This window comes from Anguilla rostrata, chromosome 2 (genome assembly GCF_018555375.3).
Source record: "Anguilla rostrata isolate EN2019 chromosome 2, ASM1855537v3, whole genome shotgun sequence".
NCBI classification, from domain to species: domain Eukaryota; kingdom Metazoa; phylum Chordata; class Actinopteri; order Anguilliformes; family Anguillidae; genus Anguilla; species Anguilla rostrata.
Genome location: NC_057934.1, coordinates 31764038 through 31790917, shown reverse-complemented (window position 1 = coordinate 31790917; position 26880 = coordinate 31764038). Strand labels below are relative to the sequence as shown.

Sequence of the window (26880 nt, the reverse complement as noted above, 5' to 3'; positions counted from 1 at the left end):
CCTTTCTGCTTCATGGGACACTGCAAAAAGGTTAAGAAGCGAGTTTCCAGCAAACAGCTAAACACAGGCAAAATGATCCTACAAGAAAAGGTGATCACTTGATCACACTGAATTGTTAAGAGTCTGGAGAACGAGGCCCTCACCTTTCCTCCACCGCATGAAGCAGCTCATGTTTCTTTTCACAGAGACTGTGCTCTTCAAGGCGGTGCCCCGCTGACCCCCCCGCCCCCTCCACGCCCCAGCTGAAAGTCTGCTTCCTTGAACTACAATTCATTTTCTTTCTCTTCGTTCTGTCCCAGTTTACCACACAAAACGTATCAGGATGCACGTCTTAGCTCCACAGCCCAAGATGATTACCTCAGCCCTTAAGACCAGTAAACTCCGAATGGCCCTAAGCCGTTTTGCACAAGCCGTTCTTCCACAGCGGAACAAGTGGAACAAGAGTTGTGTGGAGCAAGCTGTTCAACACAACCGTGGTAAAAAATGAGTGGCGGGGGCCTCCAGTGGCGTAGCCCATAGAGCGCTTTCCACATGCTCATTGCGAGCCGCGACGTCGGCGGTTCGAGTCCGACCGCTGACCTTTGTCGCATGTCTCTCCCTCTCTCTCCACCTAGTTCTTCCTGTCTCTCTACACTGTTCTATCTAATAAAGCTGAAAAAGCCCAAAAAACATATTTAAAAAAAATGAGTGGCACGTAGGTAAGTGCCAGTGCCAGAGTTGGCACGGAGTGTCTTTTGTGGGCCTCACCTTTTGAGGTGAAAGCGCAGGTATTTGAGCACGGGCGCCCCGGGCAGGAAGGTGCAGCTCATACAGGTGAGCAGCTGCCAGTACCGCAGGTGTGCGGGCATGTCAGGCGTGGGCGCTCCGCTGGTCTGCTTCACCAGCTGGCAGTAGACCTCGTCCCGCAGCGGGGGCAAGTCCAGGCACGTCTGTAGCACTCCCTGGATCAGCGGCACGGGCTCCCGTGCCGTCTCCAGCTGCTGCAGTGAATTGAACACCTTCACGGCCTCGTCCCGTAGGGTGGTGTAGCCCTTCCCATTTTGGTCTGAAAGGGTATAAGGGAAGGAAGTACAGAGTCAACAAGTGTTCTATAGATAGTATAAAAAAACACCATGCATGGATGCTTATAAGGTATTAGCCTCTCACGAATCAAGAATTTTAATAACCTGAAAAGGCACAGCTTGTAAGCCGACTGAGTAGCACTATTTTCGTATTGGTCATTACCAATTCACTTTCCTGTTCATTAATTGTGTAGTCATTCTGTGTGTGTGTGTATGGGACGGGGTCACTCACAGGTATGGTCCAGGCTGCCATAGGGGAAAGGCAAGAGCGGGGCATACAGGGGGTTTTGAGTATACTTCAGGATGGGGTTGTGTTGGTAGATCTGCTCCACAACCTCCAGGTTAAACTTGTTCTCCTGCACATAGAGAGAGAGGGAGGAAGACCAGAAAAATACACTGAGACAATGGTAATATTCCTGTTAGACCTGCACTAGTGCCACACCCACTACAGCGAACTGTAAGGAGCCAATAATATCTAGTTTAGGAACAAGTCTTCTTGTAGCTGCCATGCTTTTCATGTTTTACCAGAGAGATGTGTTAAGGTTACGGTGTTTGAAGCCTAAAGCACTATATGGTAGTCCTATTAAACACAAGCAGTTCTTCTAGATACACACAGGGTGTATGTAAGAACATCACTTATAAACATGTGCAAGCTAATGAAGTGACTAAAGCAACCTTCTGATTGGCTGCAGAGGGGAACAGGTGAATGACTGATGGGGCAGGGAGAAGGGCTGGCATGTCCACAATGGAGCAGACAGCCAGGATATATTCCAGAGAGGAGACTGGCAGGCGTACAGCTGAGCATGAACACAGTGTGTCACCCCACCCATTGGAAGGAAGCAGCCCGCGCTGAGCGATGTGCACGCCTCATTTCCTCTGGGAGGGGCAGGGGATAGAGGCCAAACCGACGGCTACCTGCTACTGCCAGAATGCTCGCGGTGACAGAGTTCCGCACATAATCGCAAAGAACATGTCCCACCACTCATTTTTGACACAACCTCCCTCCCCTCAGCGAGTGTAACCGGCATTACAAAGGCTCCGTGCTCTCATGCCCCCCCCCCCCCTCCCCCGGCACATCCGCAGGATTTACGCAGACGCAGCACTGATTCACAAAATCCACACCAGGCCCAATTCCAAGCACCTGTAGTCCATTAATAATGTCCCGACTGCCCAGGGCTGTGTTTAAAGCAGTGTTTCTATCGGGTTGCTCACCACCTACCTTCGAGGGGTTGTGTTTGCACATTCTGTGGAGAATGTTTGTGAAACGGTAATGCCCATGGCCCACTCTGTCATTTGAATGAACCACTAAGATTTGGCAGCAACTGACAGGAAGCTTTGAGCCAAATGGAGGAACGTGTTTATACTGAGAACATGTGCTATTCTAGCGTAGACTAGAGGTATCTTTTTTTTTGTCTATCTGCACGTGTTTGATGCAGCATGTTGGGTCTCTTCCGTGTGCGCGCACACACACGTACGTACACACACACACACACACCTATGCAAGGTTATCTCTATCCACTCTCCTCAGGGACTTTGGCAAACAGGAACTGCACAGTAGGTTTTTGGAGATAAGCAGTCGATACTGGGACTGATGCAAGGGCAAAATGTGGGACTCATTCATTATTAACTAGTCCGTAACAACAAATCAATCCGCAATCACCCTAAGAGGGACTTCTTTCCTGCACCGCTTCCTGTCAACGCAACTTTCCTGGCACATGCTGGTGTCTTTCTCTGATCAACCAATCAGCAGGGGAGCTCTAATCTCTCTGTACTCCTATTAGGAAAAGGAGATCTGTCAATAATGACAAAGGAGGAAAAAGTGCAATTCATTCTTTAACCAGTGGCTTGCAAATTACATTATTTCTCTGAAGCAGTAAAGCAATTTCCTGTATGGGACTCCAGCTGTTTTTATGACACTACAGAGGACAACGTGGGACTAGGCCACACTCTTTCAATGTATATATTTGAACAATTTGGAAAAAGGAGTGCTTCTCCCTGTTAAGCTTATGAGTCCGGAGACCTATATACCCAGATCATAAATATGCTGGGGTGCTGATAGATGGACCCCCTAGCCTGAAATACGTTTCAGTCTTAGCACAATGCCCGAGTGAAAGCAAGACAACATACTTCTGAAAGAACTTCCTTTAGAGCGATTCCACAACCCCATTCCGCTATAACATTAGCAAGCCAAACTACAGGCACAGGTCGTCAAACCACAGCTACGCAGACGACGCTCTGCATGCGAGAAGAGCACTTGCGGTCACTGCTCTGCCCAGAAAAGCGTTGGCCACGCCCTGTACTTAGCACAATGGTTTCCCACTGTAACTTCCTGTTAAACATTGGCCCAGCGAGCTGCAGTTGTTTAGTTCCGGTGTGAAGAATGCCATCATATTTTTTAAAAATAGAGTGGCTGATGAAAAGCCGTTAAGCTAAACCCCCCCCCCCCCCCCAACAATGATGCATTTTCCTGAGGCACACGTTGGACCCAGACCAGCGCTCAGGAGCGCAGTCCAAGCAATTCACCCTGCGCGTCTTTTTCAGCTTCCGCCCTGTGCCCAAAAACCTGCGCCTAAAATAGACCAGGTTGCAAAGTCGACTTCGTCCGCAGTTATTTCTGGTGTGCTTCTCGACAGATCTGTCGATTTACATGAGGTCATTTCTAAACCACCCCTTGAGGGGGAAGTAAAGCTTGCCAAAGCACAGTAGTAGTGAAAGCTTGTTCCTTAAAACTGCGCATAAAGAATGAGTGGACTATGTGGCTGAGGGGGATGGGTTTTGGATGGAGAAAAGCACCAAAAAGAGCATTTCTGAGGACTGTGGCTGTGGGCACTTGAGACGGGACATTGCGGTTTGTGTGGGGGGCTGGATGGACCGCGTGTGGACGGGCTTACCTCAATGTCTCGAATCAGTAGCTGGGTGGGTGTCTCAACTGGGGCCTTGCCGTCGATGACCTTCTGGATGGCACAGGCCCAGTGCACAGCCTCGTTGAAATGTTTGGTGTACAGCCGGTAGCAGTGTTTGCGCCCGTACACTGTTATGCTCCAGAAGCCTGAGAGACAAGAACAGGGTCAGAACAATGAGAAACATCATTACAATCTGTTTGCCATCTTTACTTACAGTATGCATGCCAATGACTTATAATCTTTTTAAAAAACTGAACTGCTTTTTTGTCTTTCATCTTGGAAATATATGGTCAGGTAACGGCAAAGAAATTCCTCAAGGCCTGCTGGGGTTTCGAGTTTCGTTCCTCAACAGAGTGCTGTAATCACTAAGTACACGTTCAAATCAGCTTTTAAAAAGACTAATGTGATGCTAATTGAAAGGTACGCTACCAAGAAAAACCAGCAGGAACCCTGCCTTTGAGAACGGAAGCTGCCATTCTCAGTTCTTATTTTATCCTAAAAAGACCTGAGTATTCAAGCTCACAGATGGGTTGAGACACATTTCATTCAGAAGTCACCCAGATATTCTGGTAAAATGTACACTATTGTAAAAATTGTTTTAATAGGACCATGTGATTAACGATTTAAATGCAACCACACAAAAAAAAAAAAAAAAACCCCACACAGAATGGAGGACAGACTGACGTAACTCAGTTGCAAAGGATTTTTGGCTTTATCCCTCTCTGGACATGTGGTCTGGAAGAGGGAAGAGGGAATTCTCAATATGACTCCTGCTCTCTCACTTCCCCCTGTGGTTAGCTACAGGGTCAAGGGTCACGCACAGCCATAGGGCTGTTCTTTATGGCCCCGGCGATCAACAGAAAAATACCTGAATGTCATTTACACCCAACTGACTCATACAGCAAGCAAGGGAGCTTCTGTCAAATACACTGTGAATCCACAGATTATTGAGTCATTGTTTTATTACTATTTTGTGATGGCCAAGTGGTTACAAACATGGCTTCGTGAAGTGGGGAATTTTAGTGAAGTGAAACCGGACCCAGACAACACATGGGAGAACTGAAAGTGGGCTGGATCTAACATTCTTGGTTAGAATGCCCTGCTATTGCTGTGATGCGGTCAACTGGTCCAAGCCACACAGACGGTCGTATGACTAAGAGACACCTACTAGTCATTACGCCCCTCTGTCTTTACGGAAGATCTTTTATTAGGTCTTATATTGGAATTTCATGGTAAGAAACTTCAGCTTAATGTATGCGGTTCTTCAGAAGGCCATTTTACCAGGGATTTCCAGAACGGTTACAGTGAATCAGGCTGTGTTTCCCCACTGTCATTAGACATGGGATTTCTTCCTGGAATCAACAGTGTCCACAATAATGACAAAAGCCCATGTCCAGCCACGGTACGGGCAACGGGTCTCACCGGTCTCCTTGTAGGTCTGCTTGTCAGGCCAGATGACGGAGCACAGGTTAGTGAGCACCAAGGTGCCCAGCCTCCGGGCATTCTTCTCCTGACTGGTGTAGTAGTCCAGGGAGTCCTGGGTCAACACGAACCAGTTTCGCCGCTGTCGGATCCAGCCTCCTCGCACGTCCCGGTACAGCCAACCTGCCAACACAGAGACCAGAGACTCTTAGCCTCACGGAACCGTTCTCCTCCTTTCCTTGGGTCAAACCTTTGGATGGAAGAATAGCTGCCTTGCATTCAAACTACCCAGCAGGGACAACCTGCCAATGTCTCCCACACCCAGCCTCTGAAGGCCAGACAAAGAGGGAATGGTATTCGGTGGGGTTTCCCCCCCCAAACACAGTACCATTACTGTTCCAACCAGCAAACTTGACAAGTTAATATAATCAAGTAAATAAGATAACGTGTGACACAAAGTCAAATAAAAAAGCCTGGTAGACACAAGCACTTTTGAGCTGTCACGTGCCAGCAGTAACCACGTGGCTGAGAAAGGCTAAGCTTACTACAAAGCATGAACTAAAAAGCACATATTGGAGTAACTGACCCAAATTCAACAAGGCTCTGCCTGTCACAGTCTTTCAACTTTTCGGATAATTAAACTGGTTCAAGAACAATAATGAGGGATGCAAATATGATGTAAAAATCATTACAATTTAGAGTTAAAAAAGCTTTGTAGCATGAGCAATTGGGCATGTGTGCCACTAAGGTAATTAAGGCTTTTTGCGCAGAAGGAAAGACATAAAGAGCATACACAGGCAGCCACTGATACTGCTGAATGAGAGGGCTTCCTTTGGGATAACATCCAGTGAGCATTCAGATTTTGCTGACATGGCCAAGGGAACGTCTGTATCTTTTAAACCAGGTTCTAACAATCCAAATCCGGTCACTTAAATCTGTCATGTCCACATTTATTATTTTCTTAAAAAGTTTGTAAAAAAAAAAAAAGATCTCAGTGTTCCTTAAACATGAAATATTGAGCCATTCCTCATATTTCATTCTACGGAGAAAACGCAGAGTTAAGAGCTGTTCCTGAAAATTACTCCACGAGCAGCGCGGCAGCCAATCTCGGCGAAGGTCAAAGGTCAGAAAGGGGCTCTGGGATTGACTGGAAGTTAAGGGTGGACATCTGGGCAAAGGCCGTCTGCTGAGACTGAGCGTGTATGAGGGGTGGCAAAACGCATGCCTTTACCTACCAAGAGCTTGTCACCACTGTTTCCGCTGCAGTTTTAACTCTGCGTGCTGACTGGCAACAGAACTAATCTCCCCATTTCCTCCTTCTCCCCCTCTACCCCTCCCTCTTATGCGATCACATGTGGAATATGTTACCAGAAGTAAATTAAGACTTTTAGTAAAAACAAAAACCTCCAAATGAGAAGCTGTGTTAAGCTAAGTCTCTTGCTATGGCACTGCTTGCTCACATTCACAGTTAAGAGATCCTACTTGATATAATATATTAAATAGAAAACAAGTATTTTCTATCACTGTCTGACATATTCTATATATACTCACAAATAAGACTTTGCCTGCTCCACAGACAGATTTGGGAAACATACATCTACTTAATTTGATCTCATAGATAACATAGGAAGCATGTATTCAATGGGGCACACAAAATGCAACTCGTTACAAATAGTGCTCACCATTTTGTTTACAGATATACAGCATAGTTTTTACCTCAGTTTTGGGGGTATTGCTACCAAACAATTTTACATATTTAAGTCATTATGTGGAATACAGCTGTTTCAATTTTGCCATGTTCAGCTGGCAAATCTCTGTAGATCTCTATCTCTATATCTATACCAGCCAGTCACTTTTTTGACCCACCCTTTGAACTGCCACATGCAAACACACACACACACACACACACACACACACACACGCACGCACGCGCGCACGCACACGCACACATACCCGCATGTGCACGCACACACACACACACACACACACACACCTGCATGCACACGCGCACACACACACAAACACACACTGCCATCGCCCAGTGCACATGAATAGGGGCATGAGAAAGGCCAAATTATGCAAGAGAAGGGAAAATAAAGCTCAGGGGCCTAGAAAACGAAATGAAAAAAGCCTGGTAGAGCCTCGCAGGACACGGGAGGATTTTCCGTCTGCTCCTGCAGTCTGTCCCTCCGCACGCACGTTGCTATTTCAGCCCGCCGCCTCTGGCTCCTCCCAGCCCCGCCCCCAGCCTCCTCGGCGAGTGTCCACCCTTATTTACGGCCCCAGAAGAACTGAAGCAGCTGCGATTGTCGGTTACGCAACCCCTCGTTCCCGCAGTCTGCCCTGTCGTCCTGTGCCAAGGAATGTGAAATGGGACGTGTGCTCCAGGCCAAGGTGCCCAAATCAAAATGCACTCATTTCCTTTCTATTCTGTCGGCTCTCGCTTTTCAACCGTTTCTCGTTCCTGTTTATACAGACGGCTTCTATTGTTTAGTTCGGACATATATTCCAATTTGCTCTTATACATTTCTTGGCTGAAGAATTCCAGACCGTGTCAATGTTTATGTTGCACGTGCACTCTCAAAAATCCTGACAGGAGAAAGCCATGCTGATACGTGCCACAAAGCTGTCTCAGCCACATAATAGGTTCCTAGCACCAACACATCTGGGACTGGTAGCACAAGCAGGGCATAAAAATGTGGAAAGTTCATATGCCTGACTGTGCGATCAGAATCCCAAGCCTGGACATAGCTATATCAAGCTTAACAAAATTTGTGTCCAGGTGAATAAACACAACAATTCCTTGGCAGCTCACGTTACCAGACTATGCCTACAGGAAAGAGTTAAGACACCTTGAATTATAGTGGAATATGGTCCAAATAGTATATCCTATGTCTGCTCTTAACTAGCCATAGGATTTATACTGAGGTGTAACAGATGTTGCACCTACGTCTAGGTGGTTTAACAGGTGCGAAATATCAGATTAAAGTTCAGTTGTATGCTGGACCGAGCTGGCATAAAACCTAGTTTTGTTCTAATCGACATACCGGTTTAGATGGTCAAGAATTAAAATTAGTAAATTGATTAATTCTGAGGCTCAGTTTAATTATTCTGGTCATTTCCAAAATACTAAAACTCAGCTCCAAAGGTTAGGCTACAATAAGGATTTTATAGTCATGTTTACATACAGAAGTGCAATTTAAGCCCCTTCAAGGAATGTGCATTCATTATCTTATGAATACTGATGAATGAGTACTGATGAATTAAGTAATTGCACTGGTGATCTTATATGGTTACAAAGTCAAGGTATACAATGATGCAGTACTCCATGCCAAGCTTTTCTTGCACCTGTATCAACAGGAAGGTGGACACAGTCACAGGTCAAGACAGGGGCATCGCCACGGTTCAGAGCAGACTATGGGTCAGGCTAGGTCAAGGTAGAAGTATGGCCAGTTGAGAAATGTCAGCTAGTCAATCTTGCATCAGAGAGCATGTTGTGTGAAGGGGCCGGGTGGTCATTTGTGAGAGTAAAATATCATTCATCGTCATGAAAAGCTATTCTTTGGAACACACTCAGTGGGTTTACATGATGTTTGAAAAAGTCGATTCATTGTTTTAGTCCGGCTAAAACTGGACTTTTAAAAATCATGTAAACATTGTAGTCCGACTGAAATCGTACGAAGTCGATTTTTTCAGAGTCGGACTAACATGCCTAGATAATGCGGTTGGAGGTCGATTTACTACGGCATATAGGCCATACGCTTCAATAGGCCAAAAATTGGCCTAGGTGTTCTGCGCATGTTCCAAGCGGAATCGATAACGTTTCAGAAAATATCTAACTTTGAAAGATTTAATTCAATCTTCTACTGGGACTTTCGCCGTTTATTGAGGGTGTGACAGAAAATTTTGGTGCCACTGAATATAATCAAATGTTTTTCACATTTGCCGTTTGATTGAGCAGGTACCATTGAAACTATATTTCTATGGGTTAGTGCTGTCCGATTGTGCTAGCTACTTCACATTAACCTTGTACAGCGATCAATAAAGGCTAACAGCACAGTACCACTTAATTATTGTCACTTCTATAACCACTGTAATGAACTAAAAAAATGCGACAAACAACCTTTTCTGTGAGAAATGCATTGTCGAGCTCACACGCATACACTTCTGGCGACACTCTAAAGCTCCGTTTTGCCCTCCCTAGTATCATGGCAAAAAAAACACATTTCTGGATGGTGGAGGAGACCAACTTCATGCTATCGCAACTAAAGGAGTTAAATACCCTAAAACACATGGATGGAAGAAAAACGTGAAATGGCGAACTATTCAAAAAAGTTACGACAAAATTGGAAGAAGCAGGATTTATAAGAAGCCTTCGTCAGACACACCTTGGTCAATAAATCAATTCTTTCCGAGTCATGTATATTGGGACAATGACAATAATCCAATTAAATCTCATCTTTGGCCAAATCAAGCTATTAATATAGATCGATTTCAACTGTGCATGTAAACGCACTGACTGTTAGTAGAGTGCATATAAGATGATGTCAATGCTCATTTCAAGGACTCTTCTATTCCCCACTACTAGATATGTTTTCAAAAGCTATGCGCATTACTACGTTACTTTTTTAAACAACATCAAACAACTTCAGTTTGTCGTCAAGAGAGTGACACCTCTGTCTCGTATGTTTCCCTATGGCAGCCAAAGTTTGGCTAAACATCTGCTTGCTGTGAACACCAAAACATTATTCCCTCAACTAAATTTAAAGTACATGTGAGAAAGAGGGTCAGCCATAGCATCCCCACATAGAAGGGGTGGGGGTGGGGGTGGAGGTTTGGATAAACTCCTGCTGGGAGAAAGGGGGGGTTTACCGGATGTTGACTTTACACACTGAGGGGCTGGAGGAGTGTGTTTTGGGGGAAGGGGGGTTTCGCGGTTTGCCCCGCAAAGCTATCTCCAGTTCATCGCCTGTCTTGAATGCCAGGGAAAGAAAGAACAAGTTTCTCACATCAAAAGTGGGCAGTCACTCAGTATAAATGGAGAAAGAAATGGGGGAGGGGCCCCCAAAGATCGGTCTTGATTGCAGACTAAACCACAGAGTCTGGGAACTGAAAGCAGTCAGAAGAGGCTGTAGGAATGACAAGGACCCAATGGCACAGGGGCGTTTAGTCCACAGGATGTCTGTGTCTGATGTGTCTCACACCACGGTCTATGCATTACTGAATCCAAATCTGCTCCTGATGCATATTCTCAAGCTCAGTGGCACTTTTATCTGTTTTACTTATTACTTTACAATGCTGCTGCTTTTTTTGGGAAATAAAGCTAAGCTTCATTTGAATTATTACAAAAGGTAATACTAATACTAATTTGCAATGCTTGTAATGGGCACTTCTAAAAGGAATGCACAGGGGTATTTATGGCCTCTCCCGAGCGTGTTTGTGTGTGTGTGTGTGTGTGTGTGTGTGTGTACTGAAGGGGTTAACAGTTTGGCGGCTGATGCTATTTTCAGAGGCCTTTAACTGTGGCAGAGAGAACACAGCTGCCTGCAGTGAGGATCCCCAGACCTCCTCCGACTCTCCATCTGGATCCTCTCTCACCGCCTGCTAATGTCTCCCTGGGGAGCCCAAGCTCACCGTTAATTTGTTTCATTTGTGACTTTTCACCCTGCAGCCCTACCCCCACCATCAAGGCGGCGTTAACATCAAAGTCTTAAAAAAACATTTCCGTTTTTTTTTTGGGGTTCTCTGGGAAATGAAATAAAACTTTAAAAAAAAAATTTTTTCCACTCTAACCTTGATTAGTGAGAGTAAACCTTTTCATGTCAGATTCATTTTATGGAGATATGCGTGCCAAAAGAGCCATGTTTTTTCCAGCTTGTCCAAGTGAAATAGATTAATCTCCCAGGATAATAAACATGCCGGGATTATCACACTATTCTAAAGGTAAAGCGCAATCTGGTCTTTACATGGGTGCATTAGTTTGTGACAGCATGCTTCAAATATGGAGACAAATGGAGGAAATGGGTAGTTCTCCAGGCAGACTTCATGGGATAAACGCAACCTTTTTGGGGGTTGTTCTCAAACCCCTGATTGTAATTGTCCCTAATGCAGGAATAATGACTTCCACATGGGTTGCAACTGCAATGGCAGAGAAATCTGCAGCAACAAACAGCATGTCGATACACTGGAGATGCCGGAAATTGTGTGAGATCTGATACATTTCATCACTCAGTAATCACAATGCTCAGCTGTTCTCCCCAGCTTTCCTTGGAATCTTCTACCTGAATATGGAGGATGGGGGAGTGTTTGTTCATGTCGTAGGTTAGATGTGCAGACCATTCATAAAGACTTTTCAGAGCTTCTTTCCTTTGTGTGTCAACCCTACTTACAGCTTCATAGGTGCCACATGCTCCTGATAGGATTATTTGCATTTGGTATGCCTCCTGGAAAGGGGTACAAGCCTACGGTCCACGTGACTTATTGGTATATTGTGTTTTTTATGGAACTACTTTGCCTCTGGTGTAAAATTACCAACCCCAGGACATTGGACATTAATGTCAATGATTTCATAAATAGGGACATAAATAATTAATGAAATAAAAATATCTCCCACGCAGGAGAAAAAAAAAAATCTTTTGAATTCCATGTGCACCACATCTGAGCACATGCAGTAATAAACAAAGGAGGATGCCATTGAGCATGGTCACTCGACTAGTCTTCCAGAGGCTGGAGAGGTGTCTAGACTCGGTAGAGAATGGAATGTGGTCATCTATTATCCCTACCACTGTCTATACTGTACAGACAGGCTTGCCTTGTTTCAGGTTCTTTGTGGTTTTCCTTGATCTTCATTGTTGCTGTGCTGACCTGTGTCAACTTATATTTTATTGTTCTAAACCAGTTTTGCTGACACCAGCAATTTTGTTTTAAAATTCTTTTAACAGATGATTTGTGTGAGAAGAAGCAAAGCACAGCTGGAATGGCTATGAAATGCATTATGTGTAACGTTCACAGTTGGAAGCACAGAGGACTACATAGCAGCATTTCAATCAGGTGCCATATTTTACTTTACAGAGGCTGCTCAGAGTTCAAAAGGAGATCACCGCCACTGTCAAACAGTTTGAATCCACACACCTCAGGGCTTTGGCCCAGATGAATCCAGCTGTGTCTGTGTGTCAAACACCACTACCCCCACACCCATCTCACACTGCATGGGACAACCGGATCACTGTGAGGGAAGCAGGCAAGCCCAGATGCGACACCAACTCCCTATCAATACTTCAGCAGAGCAGGTGTGCCTTAATCTGTCCAGAACACATAAATGCAACTGAACTTGCAACAAGGAAAATGAAATCGTCATAACTTAGCATTCTATTGATTGCCACAAGAAAGTTGAACCATTTCCCTGATGACAAAATGCTAGACACAAAAAAAAGCCCTCCTAAATAAGAACATCTGAAAGTTAATTATCCACGCAGGCAAAAATTAGCTTTGTCCAAGAGCATCAGAAATCTGAAAGCAAAATTTTGAAATAATTTAATGGACAATGTTTTAATGGTCAATAGAACGGAAATTGTGTCTGGTCTGCTGATGGCGTGCAGATGGAGCTGTGAAAGTTTTAGCTGCCGTATGGCTCTCGATGCCTCTGTACTACTCCAGAAATGGTGCAAAGAGAAAGGATTGGGTTTTACTGAAAATCCAGACAAATGACTAAGTGCCTGGCTGAGATTCTGCTTTTTTAGGAAGGACGGTCTATACCCACATCATGCAGGAGCTGTCTGGCTGTCAAAGAACATTACACATCATGTGTCAACACCTGCCAACTCTTATCAGAGTCAGTTCAATGTGTACATTGAGATGTTTATTACATCAAACCTATTAAACCAGCACTCAGTCAATTATCTCAGAATAGAAAACCTAATAGAGCTAACCAGGGTAAAACTCATAATTATTCCATTGCAAAATGTTCCACAGTTGAAAAAGCTTCCTCAAAAAATCTCTGCAAAAACAAGACTTGCACTACTGATCCAAAGCAAGTCTAGCCAGAGATATCATAAAAAAGTATGAACTTGGCTGGGTACAGATAGAGCAGTCTCCGCCACAGAGGCCCATATCATGCCTTTTCACATGAAAACAGGCTATACAGAAGGAGAGGAGGTTATATAGCAAGTATTTATGAAAAAAACATTTAATTGCTATGTTGCTATGAGATGTGATGCACTGGTATTACTGGTAGTGTTCCACAAGGGCTGATTTTGGGTCTGTTACATTTCCCTCTATACAGCCTTCACACAATAAAGTGTGAAGACTCTATTCATTGTCATTTATGCAATCCTGGAGAGGCTGCTGAGCCAATATTTATAGGTCCATGAAATGCAGTAAAGATGTGTATAAGTTTTTATCGAAAACAGGCAAATGTAACAAGAACAGCAGTGTTTTGAACAGTGTAGTTCTTCCTGAATGTTAAAATTCTAAAGATAAGCCCTACCTTTGACAACCAGTTCTGGGTCCTCTTCAAAACCCATCTTGCTCTTCTCGATGATAAGACTCCTCATCTCGTCTGGGACCTCTGAAAGGCTAGGAGGAAAGGGACACAGGTTTAAAACCTGCTACCTCTCAGTTACCTTTCCATAGACATTCAAAGCTCTTTACACAGTTTGGCTCTGCCTTATTGGTTTAGCTGCCAACACCTGGACCTGAAAATAAACATGAAACATAGACACTGACCATGTCTCAGCCAAAAAACACACCACAATACCATCAGCTTTGCATAAAGAAAAAAAAAAAACATTTTTTATGTCCAGGTGAAAAGGTCAACAAAGCAACATATGTTTTTTTATTTTGTAATTGTCAAACCAATGCCAGAGAAAGTTGTTTATTTAACGCTACTGAAAAGCTGTGATGTGTTGTTAGGATTTCATTCTCACAAGATACAGTTGGTGGAGATAGCGAGGGAGCTGACATACTCTGGAGAGGGACTGATGAGTAAATGACAGACAAGGCAGTTTCTGAAATCCTGGCTGGACAAGCAAAGCATTGTAAGTTTCTGAACTGTGAAGCCATGAGGCTCCCACATAAACAACAATCAGGGCTGTGACGCTCCCAAAAACATACACGAAAAGACAAAAATAAAGGATTCAATTTGCGCTGTGAGTGGCATCTAATTCTGACAGAACCGTTTCAGATGCAGACCTGTCTCAACCAGGCCCCATTTGTTTCTAACTAGGGCATTTATGAGGTTTCTGCTCAACTATTTAATTAATCGCTTTCCTATTTTAGGACGGAATATGCATGACTCACAAAATTAACTACCTTCCTTCCTTCCGTCCTTTGAAATGATTCCAGGGAATGGAGAGCAGCTTCGGCCATTCATTCATTAGAGTTGTGGCCCTAATCTCCTTTGTTCATTGATCTGCTTTTTTATTTGTTTAGTAGGTAAAACTCAGTCCAGTTGTGTTTCAATATGCAGGCATGCCTTTTTCAGTTAACCTCCTGCAAAGTGTGCATTTTGCAACATGCTGGTTGATCATTGTCAGTACTGTCGCTTTATTGCCATGGTGCAGTACGGAGCGGAAAGGCACTCCAAACTGACAGCCAAAATCACAAAATGAGAAACGGTCAGTTGAGGCTCAGTGCATTTCACACAACACAAATAAGCTCAGTAGTTAAGCAAGGACGGCATGATTAGAAGGCGGGAAGAAAAATTGATGGAAATGACATGCGTTTATGTGTGTGCATGTGTGTCGGGCTGGAGCGTGTGTGACTGTATTTGAGTGTATGCATGAGGCAGAGTTGCAGAGCCCTGTGGATTTGCATTAGTCTTTAATTAAGGCAGCTGCCTAGACAGACGGGGACTGGCATTCACATATTTGTCACGGGTGGGAAATGCTAAGTCTAAGTTGCACTAATGACACCATGGGGAGCGCAATCTAAATATAAGAGAGACCAATGGTGCACCCACCTCACTAGACAGTATGCTCTGAAGGGAGCGTACCCCACATTCCCCAAATGATCCCTTTTACACCCAGACACACACGGACATACCGAACTGGCGGTGCTTTTTTATTGTGACTCATTATTACTTCAGTCGTCTCTGTTTCAAGCTTGACTTTATGGCATGTCACACTGTAATCTGATTGGACACACCCAACTTAGGTGAATAAGCATTCCGTTAATGTGCGGTTAATGGCAACAACACAATCTAGTCACATACAGCAAGTAGGAAAGGCTTTGATTGGGTTTTTTAATGGGGAAATGTACCACTGATTATGCAGGCCTGACCAAGCTAGTTAGCAAGCTTACCCATATATCTAGAAAGCAGACTGGGCTATCTAGCAAGTTACCTTACTGTAGCTAGTTAGCTAGCCATTTGAACCATGTGCAACAATAATACAACTTAGCTGAAAGGGATTAAGTTGTAGAAGATCTGTTTGAGTGTTTTCTTTCAGAAGTGTGCAATGCTCACTTCATTCTGCCAGTGAAAGCCTTCAAAAAATTTGACTGAAAGGGTCCCTTTCAAGCTGAGACAAGAACTTTTCTGCCTAGTTGATATGGAAAAGTTGTGATAGTGGCCCCTGTTCACAGGAGCACCAATTTTAGTTTCAGATTTGAAACACCACCTACTACACCATGATTTATTAATCCAATTTCACCCATTTCTTGGATCAGCAATTTGCCTCCCTGAACATGGGTGGTTATATCCAGCTTTCTCTAGCAAAATGATAGCAAAGGGCCAGTATCACTGCAGCAATATTATGAGAGAATAAAGCTAAAAGTATGTCTCTCCCTGTCTCTTTCAGACACACACACAGACACATACTTGATTGTACATGGATTCTTTTTTCAGAGTAAATATGCATTGTTCATATCATCAATGACAGTTGAAGGTTTTGGGAAAGCACTCTAGGGATATGCAAAATACAAACAGTGCATCTCTCAGTAGGATTCTGGCTTGCGTCAAAGCTTCCAAAGTTTATTTGCTTTTCTCCTGCCAAACGACCTACAGACCCGAGTGACTACAGACACCAGGACACTTGTCCAGACGGACAATGACAGTTCCCACCAACCGTTCTCCCACCCAACACACATAATTTAGTAATACAGTGCCATCCAGATACATAGGACACTATCAAGAAACTGAGCAATCCCAAGGATTTGAAAATATTATTATCCTATGAATATATAGACATATAATTTCATTTTTTCACATGTAGGCCTACTTTTTCAGAGCACATAACGGTTCAGATATTAATGGGTGTAATTTATCTCGTACAACAAAACATGAAACTCTCTAAGGCTTACATTCACCACAGACCTTATTTTCGGCAGAAAACAAAATCCCTATTGGAAAAAAGCATTGGAAATCTGCCGAGGAAACCCATTGCGGAAGAAACGTCCGCGGTGGCCTACAAAAAGACGTCATCACTGTAACACTCTATTGGCAGCATTGTGTGACAAGATGGTTTCAATGAACTTTGTTACTTTTCCCTCCAACTTTAGTAGGACCTTTGCAACAAAAATAAAGATTTGTGTTTTAGAAATTGCTTGCAGGCTTGTTTTGTAAATATTAGCTATGTCCATTGTGACATTGCTAACAGGCTAACATTAGCGGTAACGTTATTCCTGGCTTCGGTACAAAGTTGGAGTAAAGTACTCATACTAGGTCTATAGTCGCTAGCTGGCTTTTAATAGTAACTAGCTAGGCTATCCTTTGAACCGCGGGCATGTGGCTAATGGTAAATTTGTTTTATCTCTACAAACAACACGCACTTTGTGACGAAGTCAGGAAATAAGGTTACCACTAACGTTAGCCAGTTAGCAATGTCATATGGGTCCTGTTTATAAGTATGTGGCTAACTCAGTAAACCCGATTAATTTAAACAAATAGATACTTGAGGCTGTTCTATATTGTGAATATATTCATAGGTCAATGGTATTTAACATTGGATTGGATTGGATAGTCTTTATTGTCCCAGAGGGGCAATTTGGTTTGCAAACAGTATTGCATTGTAAATACAGCCTCATGTGTCTTACTTTCCTACAACACATAAAAATAATGGCACATTTTTATTACCCATTTTAATAAGCAATTAATTAATCCCATTGATCTGCCAAGATATAGTCCCTATATATAGGCAGACAGCAGGACAAGACAAAATGTTTGCATCATGTGTATATTTTGCATATATCTTGAATAAAATCTAATTCAGCCCAGGTACCTCAGCTGCTCTGTGATGTGAATACTGACTCATACTGCCTAATATATCTGGCCCAGACAGGTTTTCTCACTGCTCTCTTCCTAAAAAGGCCTTGAGGGCCCTTTTGAAAATTTCACCCTGGGCTGAAGAACAAACGGAATCACGAGTGGGATCTGAACTCCCACCTGAGTGTCAAGGCAAGACCTTTCATTCCCCACAGTCTGTATAATCATGAACTTCAACTTCAATGACCAATTACAGGATCAGTGTTGCCAAGCTACTTTTTACCACTGTGCTAAGGTCAAGGGAACAATATGTAATTGTGAGCTACTATGAATACGGGCGTCTGCTGGGCAAAATGAACAGACCATAATTATAAAGACAGGACACACCATGGGCTTCTAAAAAGGCTTGGGTGGTACTTTCTGTGAAGAAAGCAGGCAAGTGGAAAATGTGGGTGGGGGAGTAACTAATTGTTTAGGCTTATTTATAGCAAATCTCGTGCATGTAATCTGGCTTGGTTTTCAATGATAAACATAAATAGGACTGTGCGGTTTCCTAGCGTGGTAACAAAGGGTGCAACGTGTGAACGTCTATAGAGAGCGGGCTGAAATTATTTTAGCGGAGTATAGCAGGGCAGCACTCTCTCATGAAAGGCATGCACCAATTAGCCTACTATGCAGCAAGAAACCTATTTGTTGCTACTGTTGTCCATAGGGGAAAAGGGAGAGGGAAAGTGAGGTCTAGGGCAGATATTTGTTGGCTGACAAACAGATGAAACTCTCAGGCCGCCACAGCTGTCCCGCCCCTCCATTCCCAGCATCCCTAGCACTGGCTGTGACCAAGGCCCTCAGCAGCGGCTTCCTGTGAGCAGTGTGCAGGAAACAATTTGACACGGGGATCAGACTGCTGGAATAATGGGACAGAGGAAACCGTGAGCTCTTTGTCCCTATGACACCCCTGAGGCCCAACACCAGGAAATAGGCCCTCGCAACAACAACGGCTCCTTCACGAGAGCCTACGTGCCTTTTGACCCCCGCGTTTCTTCCACTCCATTTGACAGAAAGGAAATGCAAAAAGTGGACAAAGTAGATGCTATGCCTTCAAAATCATATTCCCCCAAAAATTCAGGCATGCACATACTTCAAGCTCTTTTTTCCAGATAAAGCTGCACTAGTAAAAAGCACTACATCTCAAGTTAAGAACATAAGTGCCACCAAAGGACATACCAGTAGTGTAATGCCCAGTGATATTTCCATTCCAAAGTAAAAACGTGTTCTGTCAAGGAGACAAGCGAAGAAAAAAGAAAAAAAAAATCCTTTTATTTTGTTAACGGAAGTGAAACAGAATACATGGAAAACTGCGGTCTAGATGGGATTTCTGCGCTGTGTTGCCGCTCCACGCTAAGCAGAACCACCTGTGAATCCAGCAACACGAGTAGCCAACAGAGAGAAGGAAATGAAGACTTATTCTGCATGAGAAAATGTAAATACACATGCCACTACACCTCCCCTATGCAACTAAAGGTAGCCTTTTATCTACTGGTAAAAAGACAAAACTCAGCTGGAGATGGTGACAAATGCTCTGGCGGGGCAGATATTGCTTTGCCAGTTTTTTCCCATGAAGGAGAGAGAGGACAGACTGACTATTTGACAAACTGATGTTCCCTAATTAGTCACAACTACCACATATTTACCTTAGCAGGACATACAATCTGACCCAGTGTTTTTATGTCCCAGGTTGGGTTTTAATATTATTGTGTGGCAAAGCAGCAAAATTGCATCTGACCAATACATGGTAGATAGCAGCACTTTTCATTCTAGACAGTGTCGATATCTGAGGAACAGAGACTGAATGTGAGCAGTGAACCATAAAGTGAGGCTCCACTACCAGGCACGCCTGTAGCAAGTGCTGTCAATACTCCATTGATTTTAGCCTGGTCACATTCAATGGGGGAGATTCTAATTATGTGCCTGGAAAAAGCAGAGAATACAAAGACTCCACTGCAGGGGATTTGCTTTAAAGCAGAAGTGACAGGCCCGAGGCCTTTGTGAAAGCCTGCACTGACAAAGATATTCTGGCTAAGGTGTCTGCAAGTTCATTGTCTTTCTTAAAGCGAAAGGCAGGTTCAGGAGAATACTGCGCCGAACACTAATCCTCCAGCAGTCAGTATTAGCGGTTAGAAAAACTGAAAGCCACAGAGGATTTTGGGTTCCATGTTCGCTCTTGTAGCTCTACTCTCCTGGTTTTTCTGAACTTGGGTTAAAAACCAAAGAAAATGAGAAATAAACCAATTCGTTGCTAGACCTCCCTTCGTACCCAAGGGGTTACACAGACCTCTGCTTCAGATGGTGGGAAAACGGGAATCTAGTGATTAAGAGTATATGACCTCCTGTCTAAAAATAATCTGTTTACTCAAGAGGACTGCCAAGGAATGCTTCTGGAAGCATACAGTGAAAACTCAGCCAGAGAGAGGGAAACAGAGCAAGAAACAGAGAGAACATTGCAAGAAAGTGACAAAATTGTAAAGCAAAGCTTTATGAAGCCATTTCTATGATTGAAGCTTAGATAATTTCACATAATATATATACATTATATATGTATATACATAAATCATTTTTTCTGTTATTTGTTGTTTTTATTATTCACTACCTTTTGCTTTGGCACCACAAAAAGAGCGATCGATGAGAGGGGATGAAGAAACGTGCAAGAGGTACACAACAACAACAATCAAAGATTACATTAGTTCCAGGCATTTTTGGGACAATCTATCAACAGGATAATCAAATCAAAGGCTGCATACATTAGATTGTGGGAAAATTTACAAAACCCTGGTTTTGTATTTTATGAGTTGGTGCTTTGCTGAAGGGATCTGAATGATTACCACAGGCCCCCAACTGTCTGGAATGATAGTATCTCCCGGGGAGGTGCTGGTAAGTTCATGAGCCCCTATCTAACCAAGACAGACATCGGCCCATAATGAACATAAACACGTGCAAGAGAGCATATCCCTAGGGCAGTCCTATTTGTTTGACCTCCAAGATGGATGCCTTTTTTATGAGAGTATTTTATAATAACTTCTAATAATTTCCACTCTCATTTTAATTAATGATACAGAAAAACAGTTTGCAAATATATATTTATTTTTAATTTTTGTGCCTCAAAATGTCATTAAAACTCAAATTGTGATCTGTGACGGCCAGTCCTCACACAGTTATGTCTACAAATTTTGAATGATAACACTTTTCCCAACATATGCATCAGCTTTATCGGGGAATAAAAGCATTGCGTTGTCTTCAGATTACAGACTGTGGTTAAAAAACCATAATGTTCAAAACTGTGTGAATAATGTTACTCACCTGTCAATTTCATAAGCAGGGTTTTGGATAAAGGTTTTATAGTTTGTGACATCAAAAATGGACTTGTATTGTTGTAAACATTGGGTTATGACTGGGTGAAGCAGTAGTTTTTAGCTCATGAAATATACAGTATGAGTTGTATTCTCCAAGGGTATATGTATGCAAGTACAGGTCCACAAAATGGTTTCACTAATCACATATTGTCATTTTAGTATACAATAAACTCATTCTTTACATAAGGGAGGGTCTTATTATTATTATAACAGCATTGAATTATAAGTAGAATGAAGTTCCCCCAGGGAAAATACAGTTATTCTTTTCTAAGGTTAAAATACAAAACACATTGCTAATCATTCCATATAAAGAAGTATACTTCCAGAGAAAAGTGATATACTCATTGGTATCAGGCAAATACAATAAAACAATTTTTAAAAACGTACGCAAAAGCCAATAAAACTCATGTTTTTTGATTGGGTGGAATTTCACTGAATATAATCTTCCTGCAATTCACTCTGTACAGTAAATCCTATGGGGGATCAATTCCACAATGCTGAATTGAGCACAACCCGGAGTTATTAATTTACTGATGGTTGCGTTTGTGTGCTTCGCTTCACTCAGGATATGCAGAAAAGGCGTGACAGAAAAGCCAACAGGAAGGACAAGGGGAGACTAAGACAAGAAGGTCAAGACAATGGCCCATGCCCTCACCGACACCTTGAGCCGGGCTGTGTTTTGACAGGAACGCCTGGCTGGGTGTCAGAGCCCTGTCAAAGCACTGTGCGGTTTAGGGTTTGGTCAGCCTGGATGATTAACAGCGTGGAGGGGGCTGCTCCCCTCACAGTCAGCATCTCTCAGCTCAAGCGAAAACCTGCAACTGGCAATTTGTGACTGCCTTACTACGCTCACCCTGGATTCTTTGGGAATGTGCTTTAGCCACATTGCTTGTTTGCAGCTCTTAGGAGACTCACTGTGGTTTTCTGCAACCTTCCCTGGGTATGTGTAACTTGCGAAGTCCATTTGTGAGCAGGGAACAATCACATTTCCCTCATTTAGTCTATGTGCCAAATGAACATTTCACTGTCAGTTGTTCCCAAGAGTGACGTCTTCTGATTTCGAAAGAACAGGGTGGACAGGGAGAGGATCGCAAGATGTTCATCGGTCTGTATAAAGCTATTTATTTCCCTTATAAATAAAAAACTATTCCATTCCCTTCAAAAATGCACAGGATCTCTCTCTGAGCACAGAGAGCTGATATCCCTAGAAGTTACAGTTAGCCTTTTAAAACGCCCGTGAGCGGACAGTTGTAGGCTAAATCATGTTCAGCCCGGGCCTTGGCTTCTCTTTCTTCTTTGAATAGTTATGGGACACACACCCTCAGTAATTGCCTGTCCCGACCACTCCCTACTATGTTCGTGTTGAGGGACTGAGTCACCTTGCATTACCACCCCCCTCCTTTTGCTCAACATCCTGTCTATCTTCTCAAGCCCATTGGGCACCTCGCCCGCCCCCCCCCCCTTTTTGCGACCTCGTCTCACCCCATAAACTGTCACCAGCCCCCAAATCTCCCTCTCCTTCCTGTTTGACTTTCTTTTCGAGTTACAGTTGGTTGAGAAATCCACACGCCCTTTTTTTTCCCTCATTTGTATTTGTCTGAGTTTTTCACAGGGGTTGTTAGGTGCTCTGAGGTTTCAGGGAAGGGAGATTAAGGTTCCGTACGGCAAGATAATGAAGAAGGCAGTGTGTGCCACACTGTTGCCATAGTGAAACTTCTCCCTCTGCCGGGCCATTATCTTGCAGGCCGATACCTCGGCTTCCAAGCAGGCAGCCAGCCAGGCTGAGTCACCGGCGGCGGGAAGGGAAGTAGCTGCCTGTGTGCGCGCACACGTGCATGCCAGAATGCACAGCTCGAATGACTCTAGACTGCCTCATAGCTAGAAAGACCCAGACAGTCCTGCGTGTGCCATGCGTTACAGTAGGAATGGAGGACCGAGGCACTGAGAGAGCACACATCTGAGAAGGACTAGCTGAATCAGGTCATGTGATCATTCTTAAAACATAGTTAAATGGCATACGTACCGAACTTGTAAACAACATTATTACACTGATATCTATCAGATTTTAGCCAGCACAGTACAAATAATATGGGATAACTGCTGGTTAACATGATACAGGTCTGGGGTTATTCCATTCCAAGAGAAGTCAATGATTATAGGAAGTTATTACAACTTTCCAAACATTGCCTTATATTTGTGTTGCTGACGTCATTTCTGATAAGCTTCTAGGATGCCCTATGAACTAATTGGGTCTTTTAATCACACCTGTGGTATATTGTCATGGTGATCCATATGCAGAATTTATGTTCGGATCAGAGTTATCCTTCACATTTCAAAGGGGGATGCAGTATATTACCATGGTGATCCACTTTACCAGATAGGATCACGATCATACATACATTACATTACTTACAGGCTTGGGCGCTCTATCAGAGGCTTGACAACTTTTACATAGACTGACTCCTGCTGGGTGGCTCTGTTGTTGCTTACTAACGACTGCCTGGCTGACGAGGCTCAGTAAAAAAGACCAGAGATGGGCTCAAATTCAAATGGAGTTCTGGTGAGTTACTTAGAGCAGTACATGTAAAAAACACGGAGCTACAAGAACATCAATGAGAGACTGGCAAAGAACTTCAACAAAGCCCATATTGTTGTGATCCCAAAAGTCTGCATTCAGTCACAAGCTTTCTCATTAACCAAATTTTTTATTGCTATGGAGATTTTCCTATGAAAACAGCAAGCTACCAAACCCACATTCTGGCTGCAACAGACACTTCACAGCTCATACTTCCTAGCTTATTCACACACAAAGGTAATGGAGGTCTTGTGTTCTGACTCACCTGCTTGGTCCATTGGCTGTCCGTGTAGGCTGAGAGAGAGTCACCTCCAGCGGGCCCTGGCAAATCAAACAAGGAAACATGGCTTTAGACGCACAAACACAAAGAGAAATCACAGATCACATTAACCAACGTCATTTCCCAATGTAAAGATTCAAAGGTCAAAGACCAAGCTAGGGGGAAGTGTGAACGAACAAGCAGTATGCCTGCGTATTTGGTTCTGAGGAATCTATTCTCAATCTAGTGGTGCTCCAGTCATTTTAATGCTTGTGATTCATGTGGTTGTTTTCATTCGATAGCGTTGGCCACTAGGATACAGAAACATTCCTGCGTTGCGAAATATCCACTCAGGCCATATCCTTCATATGAATCCTTCCTCAAAATGTCAAACTGAATAGAGGAACACTTACAAGGTGACAGTGTAACCACACATACTTAGTAAAAGTATTAGGCTATTTGTGAGAGCAGGGCAAAACGCCCACTAAGTATCTGCACTTCCTTGACAACGAAGATCCAGTGATGAAATATAATCTTGGGTACAACTTTCTACCCATGCGCACATAATGCCATTTAGCCTATATATTTAGCTGTGACATCAACACTAAAGTCCTACAACGCACAATACTGTACAACTTCAGCACATGCTTCAGAAAACAATTCCACATCTCAAAGTCCTGCATGTTACCATGGTATTTCTCAAATAGCCTTGTTATGCAAATGGATAGGCCTACATTATGAGTTCATTTCAAATATTGGTTATTAATCCTAAAGATCAGTTATTAATTAATCTGAATCATCAATTGTTTCATTCCTGATATTTATCCCAGCAAAAGAAAAAAGTTTATTTTCCTTCACTCAAGAAAACATGCACAAACTACAATTCCTTTAATATTAATTGGATCCATGCTTCAAAGCATGGTGTGTTAATACTATGTTCCTTTTTTTTAAACTTTATCTTCAAAAATATCATCTGCAGCCATTTCCATGCTTCTTTTGCCTGAAGTTCGCTTCATTCATGCAGTTAAATATAGTCTGAGATGATGATAAAATACTTTTTTGCAATACCATATCGGAAGTCCTGTGTTACCAGGGAAGAAATATAAAAATGTATGTTTTATCTTCAGCATTTGGTTAGATCACTACCACAATAAACATCAATAACACCATGTGGATTGAACCTAATGTGGTGACTTTAAGCAAGAACATAAGAGTAAGAACTGGTATTGTCTCATGTTTTGACTCATTTATACCCTTAACTGGCTTGAATGTCCCTGACTATGAAAACTACCTAGCAACCACTGACTTATACATACAGTAATTATCATTTGTAACAAGACCTGGCACTATGCAAGTTGACTGCTTTTAGTGACTTGTTGGGCAGGTCATCTACAGTTTCCAGCAATGTAGGTCCAAGTATTTTCACAGGCACAAATTTCATAAATCTACAATTTCACCCTTCCCTCCCATTACTGCAAACCAGGGCTTGTTATTTAGCAGTTCCAGTGCATAGCAGGTCTGTTTTTGTAATGGTTGGCTCATACTTTTAAGATAACAAGGGTGAACTACTGGGGAGAAATATGCTGTGCAAAATAGCTCATTTAATGCAGGATCAAGGGGAACACAAGGTTCCTTTGTCCTACCCTGCCATTTCAGATCAAAAATGGTGGGTGAAAAGGTTATAGTTTGAATGTTCTCATTGTGGGTGCAAGGCTACTGGATGTTGTGCATAACATTTTCTACTTTTATTTTTTTAAATTTATTTTTTTCAATTATTGACACTAAATAATGGAACTTATAAACTACTGTTCTTTATTATACTGTGGAAATTTAGTTAAGGTTAAGCTAAGGACAAGTTATTGGAAAGGTACACTTTTGGGCACAGTGCCATCCTTTTCTCACCGAGTGCCTGCTTGTGCCACCTACATGAAATGTTGCAGGATTCACAGTCAAGAAACTCCTTGGTTGTTGCTCTAAAAGCGAGTAAAACGAGTCCACTGGTGAAAAGAATCTCACACTCAGGCCCCCCCCTCCGAGGGTGTCTCAATCCTCATCAATCTCTTCTGCCACCTTTCTATTGGTTAGAAAATGTGACAACGGCATCATAGGAACTTTCTAGGAATGGACATAACATTCCTAGCAACAAGTTCCGTGAGAGCTGGATACAGCCAATGTTAGCTCGCAAACTGACATAGCAAAGGCTTTTATTTAGACTGTTTACCAAGCAAGGCAGTTAGCCGGTTACTCCGAGTAACAGTCTGTCTTTTCTGGGACCGAATGCTACAGGGGACAGGCAGCAGCACACCACTTTCAGAACCTTTGTTTGTGTTGTTAGCAAGCCACTAAGTGCATAAATTAAATGAATTTAACACCCAGCAGACAAATCTAGTTGTGCAACAAAGAGAGATGTGAACTAATTTTCAGTAAAATTCATGACCTTTCATGAAACTGAACTGTTTATCAAGCTGTATCAAAATCAGACCTGGGTCAAATCATTAAGATTGATCAATTTTAAAAATAAATCTATATTATATTCATAACAAAATAATTCTTTAATATGGTAATGTGGTTAGTAATGTAAGATTATAATGTGGGATTGGTGGTATTTTAGTAGTGTAGTGTTTTACTGCTTTTACCATTTTTTTATATTAGGGGACTGAAGAAAAGACTTTTCTGATGAAAAAAAACACGCTAATAGACAAATTTGAATCAAAGGCACACAATGACAGCAGACATAAAACCTGAATCCTGTTAAAATGAGCTTATCACAGGGTCAAATCATTCATGTGAGAACACACTGGCGATTTGACAGCTCTCAATTTATATACAGAAGAACCTCAGAGATATGACATGGACCGAGTAACGGACTCACTTACCAAGCAAACATTGTATGGACCCAGAAGTACTTTACACAAGTAACACTTTAGTACTTTACAGCTTGACCAGCTTCTCATAAAATATCGATTATAACCATGGATGCAAAAAGGTGAGTATTAAATGGAAATGAGCCTTACTTTCCAGCAAAAACCTGGAAATATACCCTCCCCTATATAA

At 42.8% G+C, this 26880-nt stretch overlaps 1 protein-coding gene across 2 annotated transcripts in view; it reads right to left on the bottom strand.

The window, feature by feature from the left end:
- The window catches only part of plekhh3 (pleckstrin homology, MyTH4 and FERM domain containing H3), a 37943-nt gene that overhangs the window by 5795 nt on the left and 5268 nt on the right, over positions 1 to 26880 (bottom strand). For both annotated transcript variants that reach the window (XM_064321626.1, XM_064321627.1), the window contains exons 2-7: positions 23833 to 23888; positions 13872 to 13960; positions 5387 to 5569; positions 3953 to 4110; positions 1294 to 1417; positions 748 to 1045 (exon numbers count right to left, since the gene is read on the bottom strand). In XM_064321626.1, coding sequence (XP_064177696.1) covers positions 748 to 1045; positions 1294 to 1417; positions 3953 to 4110; positions 5387 to 5569; positions 13872 to 13960; positions 23833 to 23888 — 908 coding nt within the window. The remainder of the gene's footprint in view (positions 1 to 747; positions 1046 to 1293; positions 1418 to 3952; positions 4111 to 5386; positions 5570 to 13871; positions 13961 to 23832; positions 23889 to 26880) is intronic.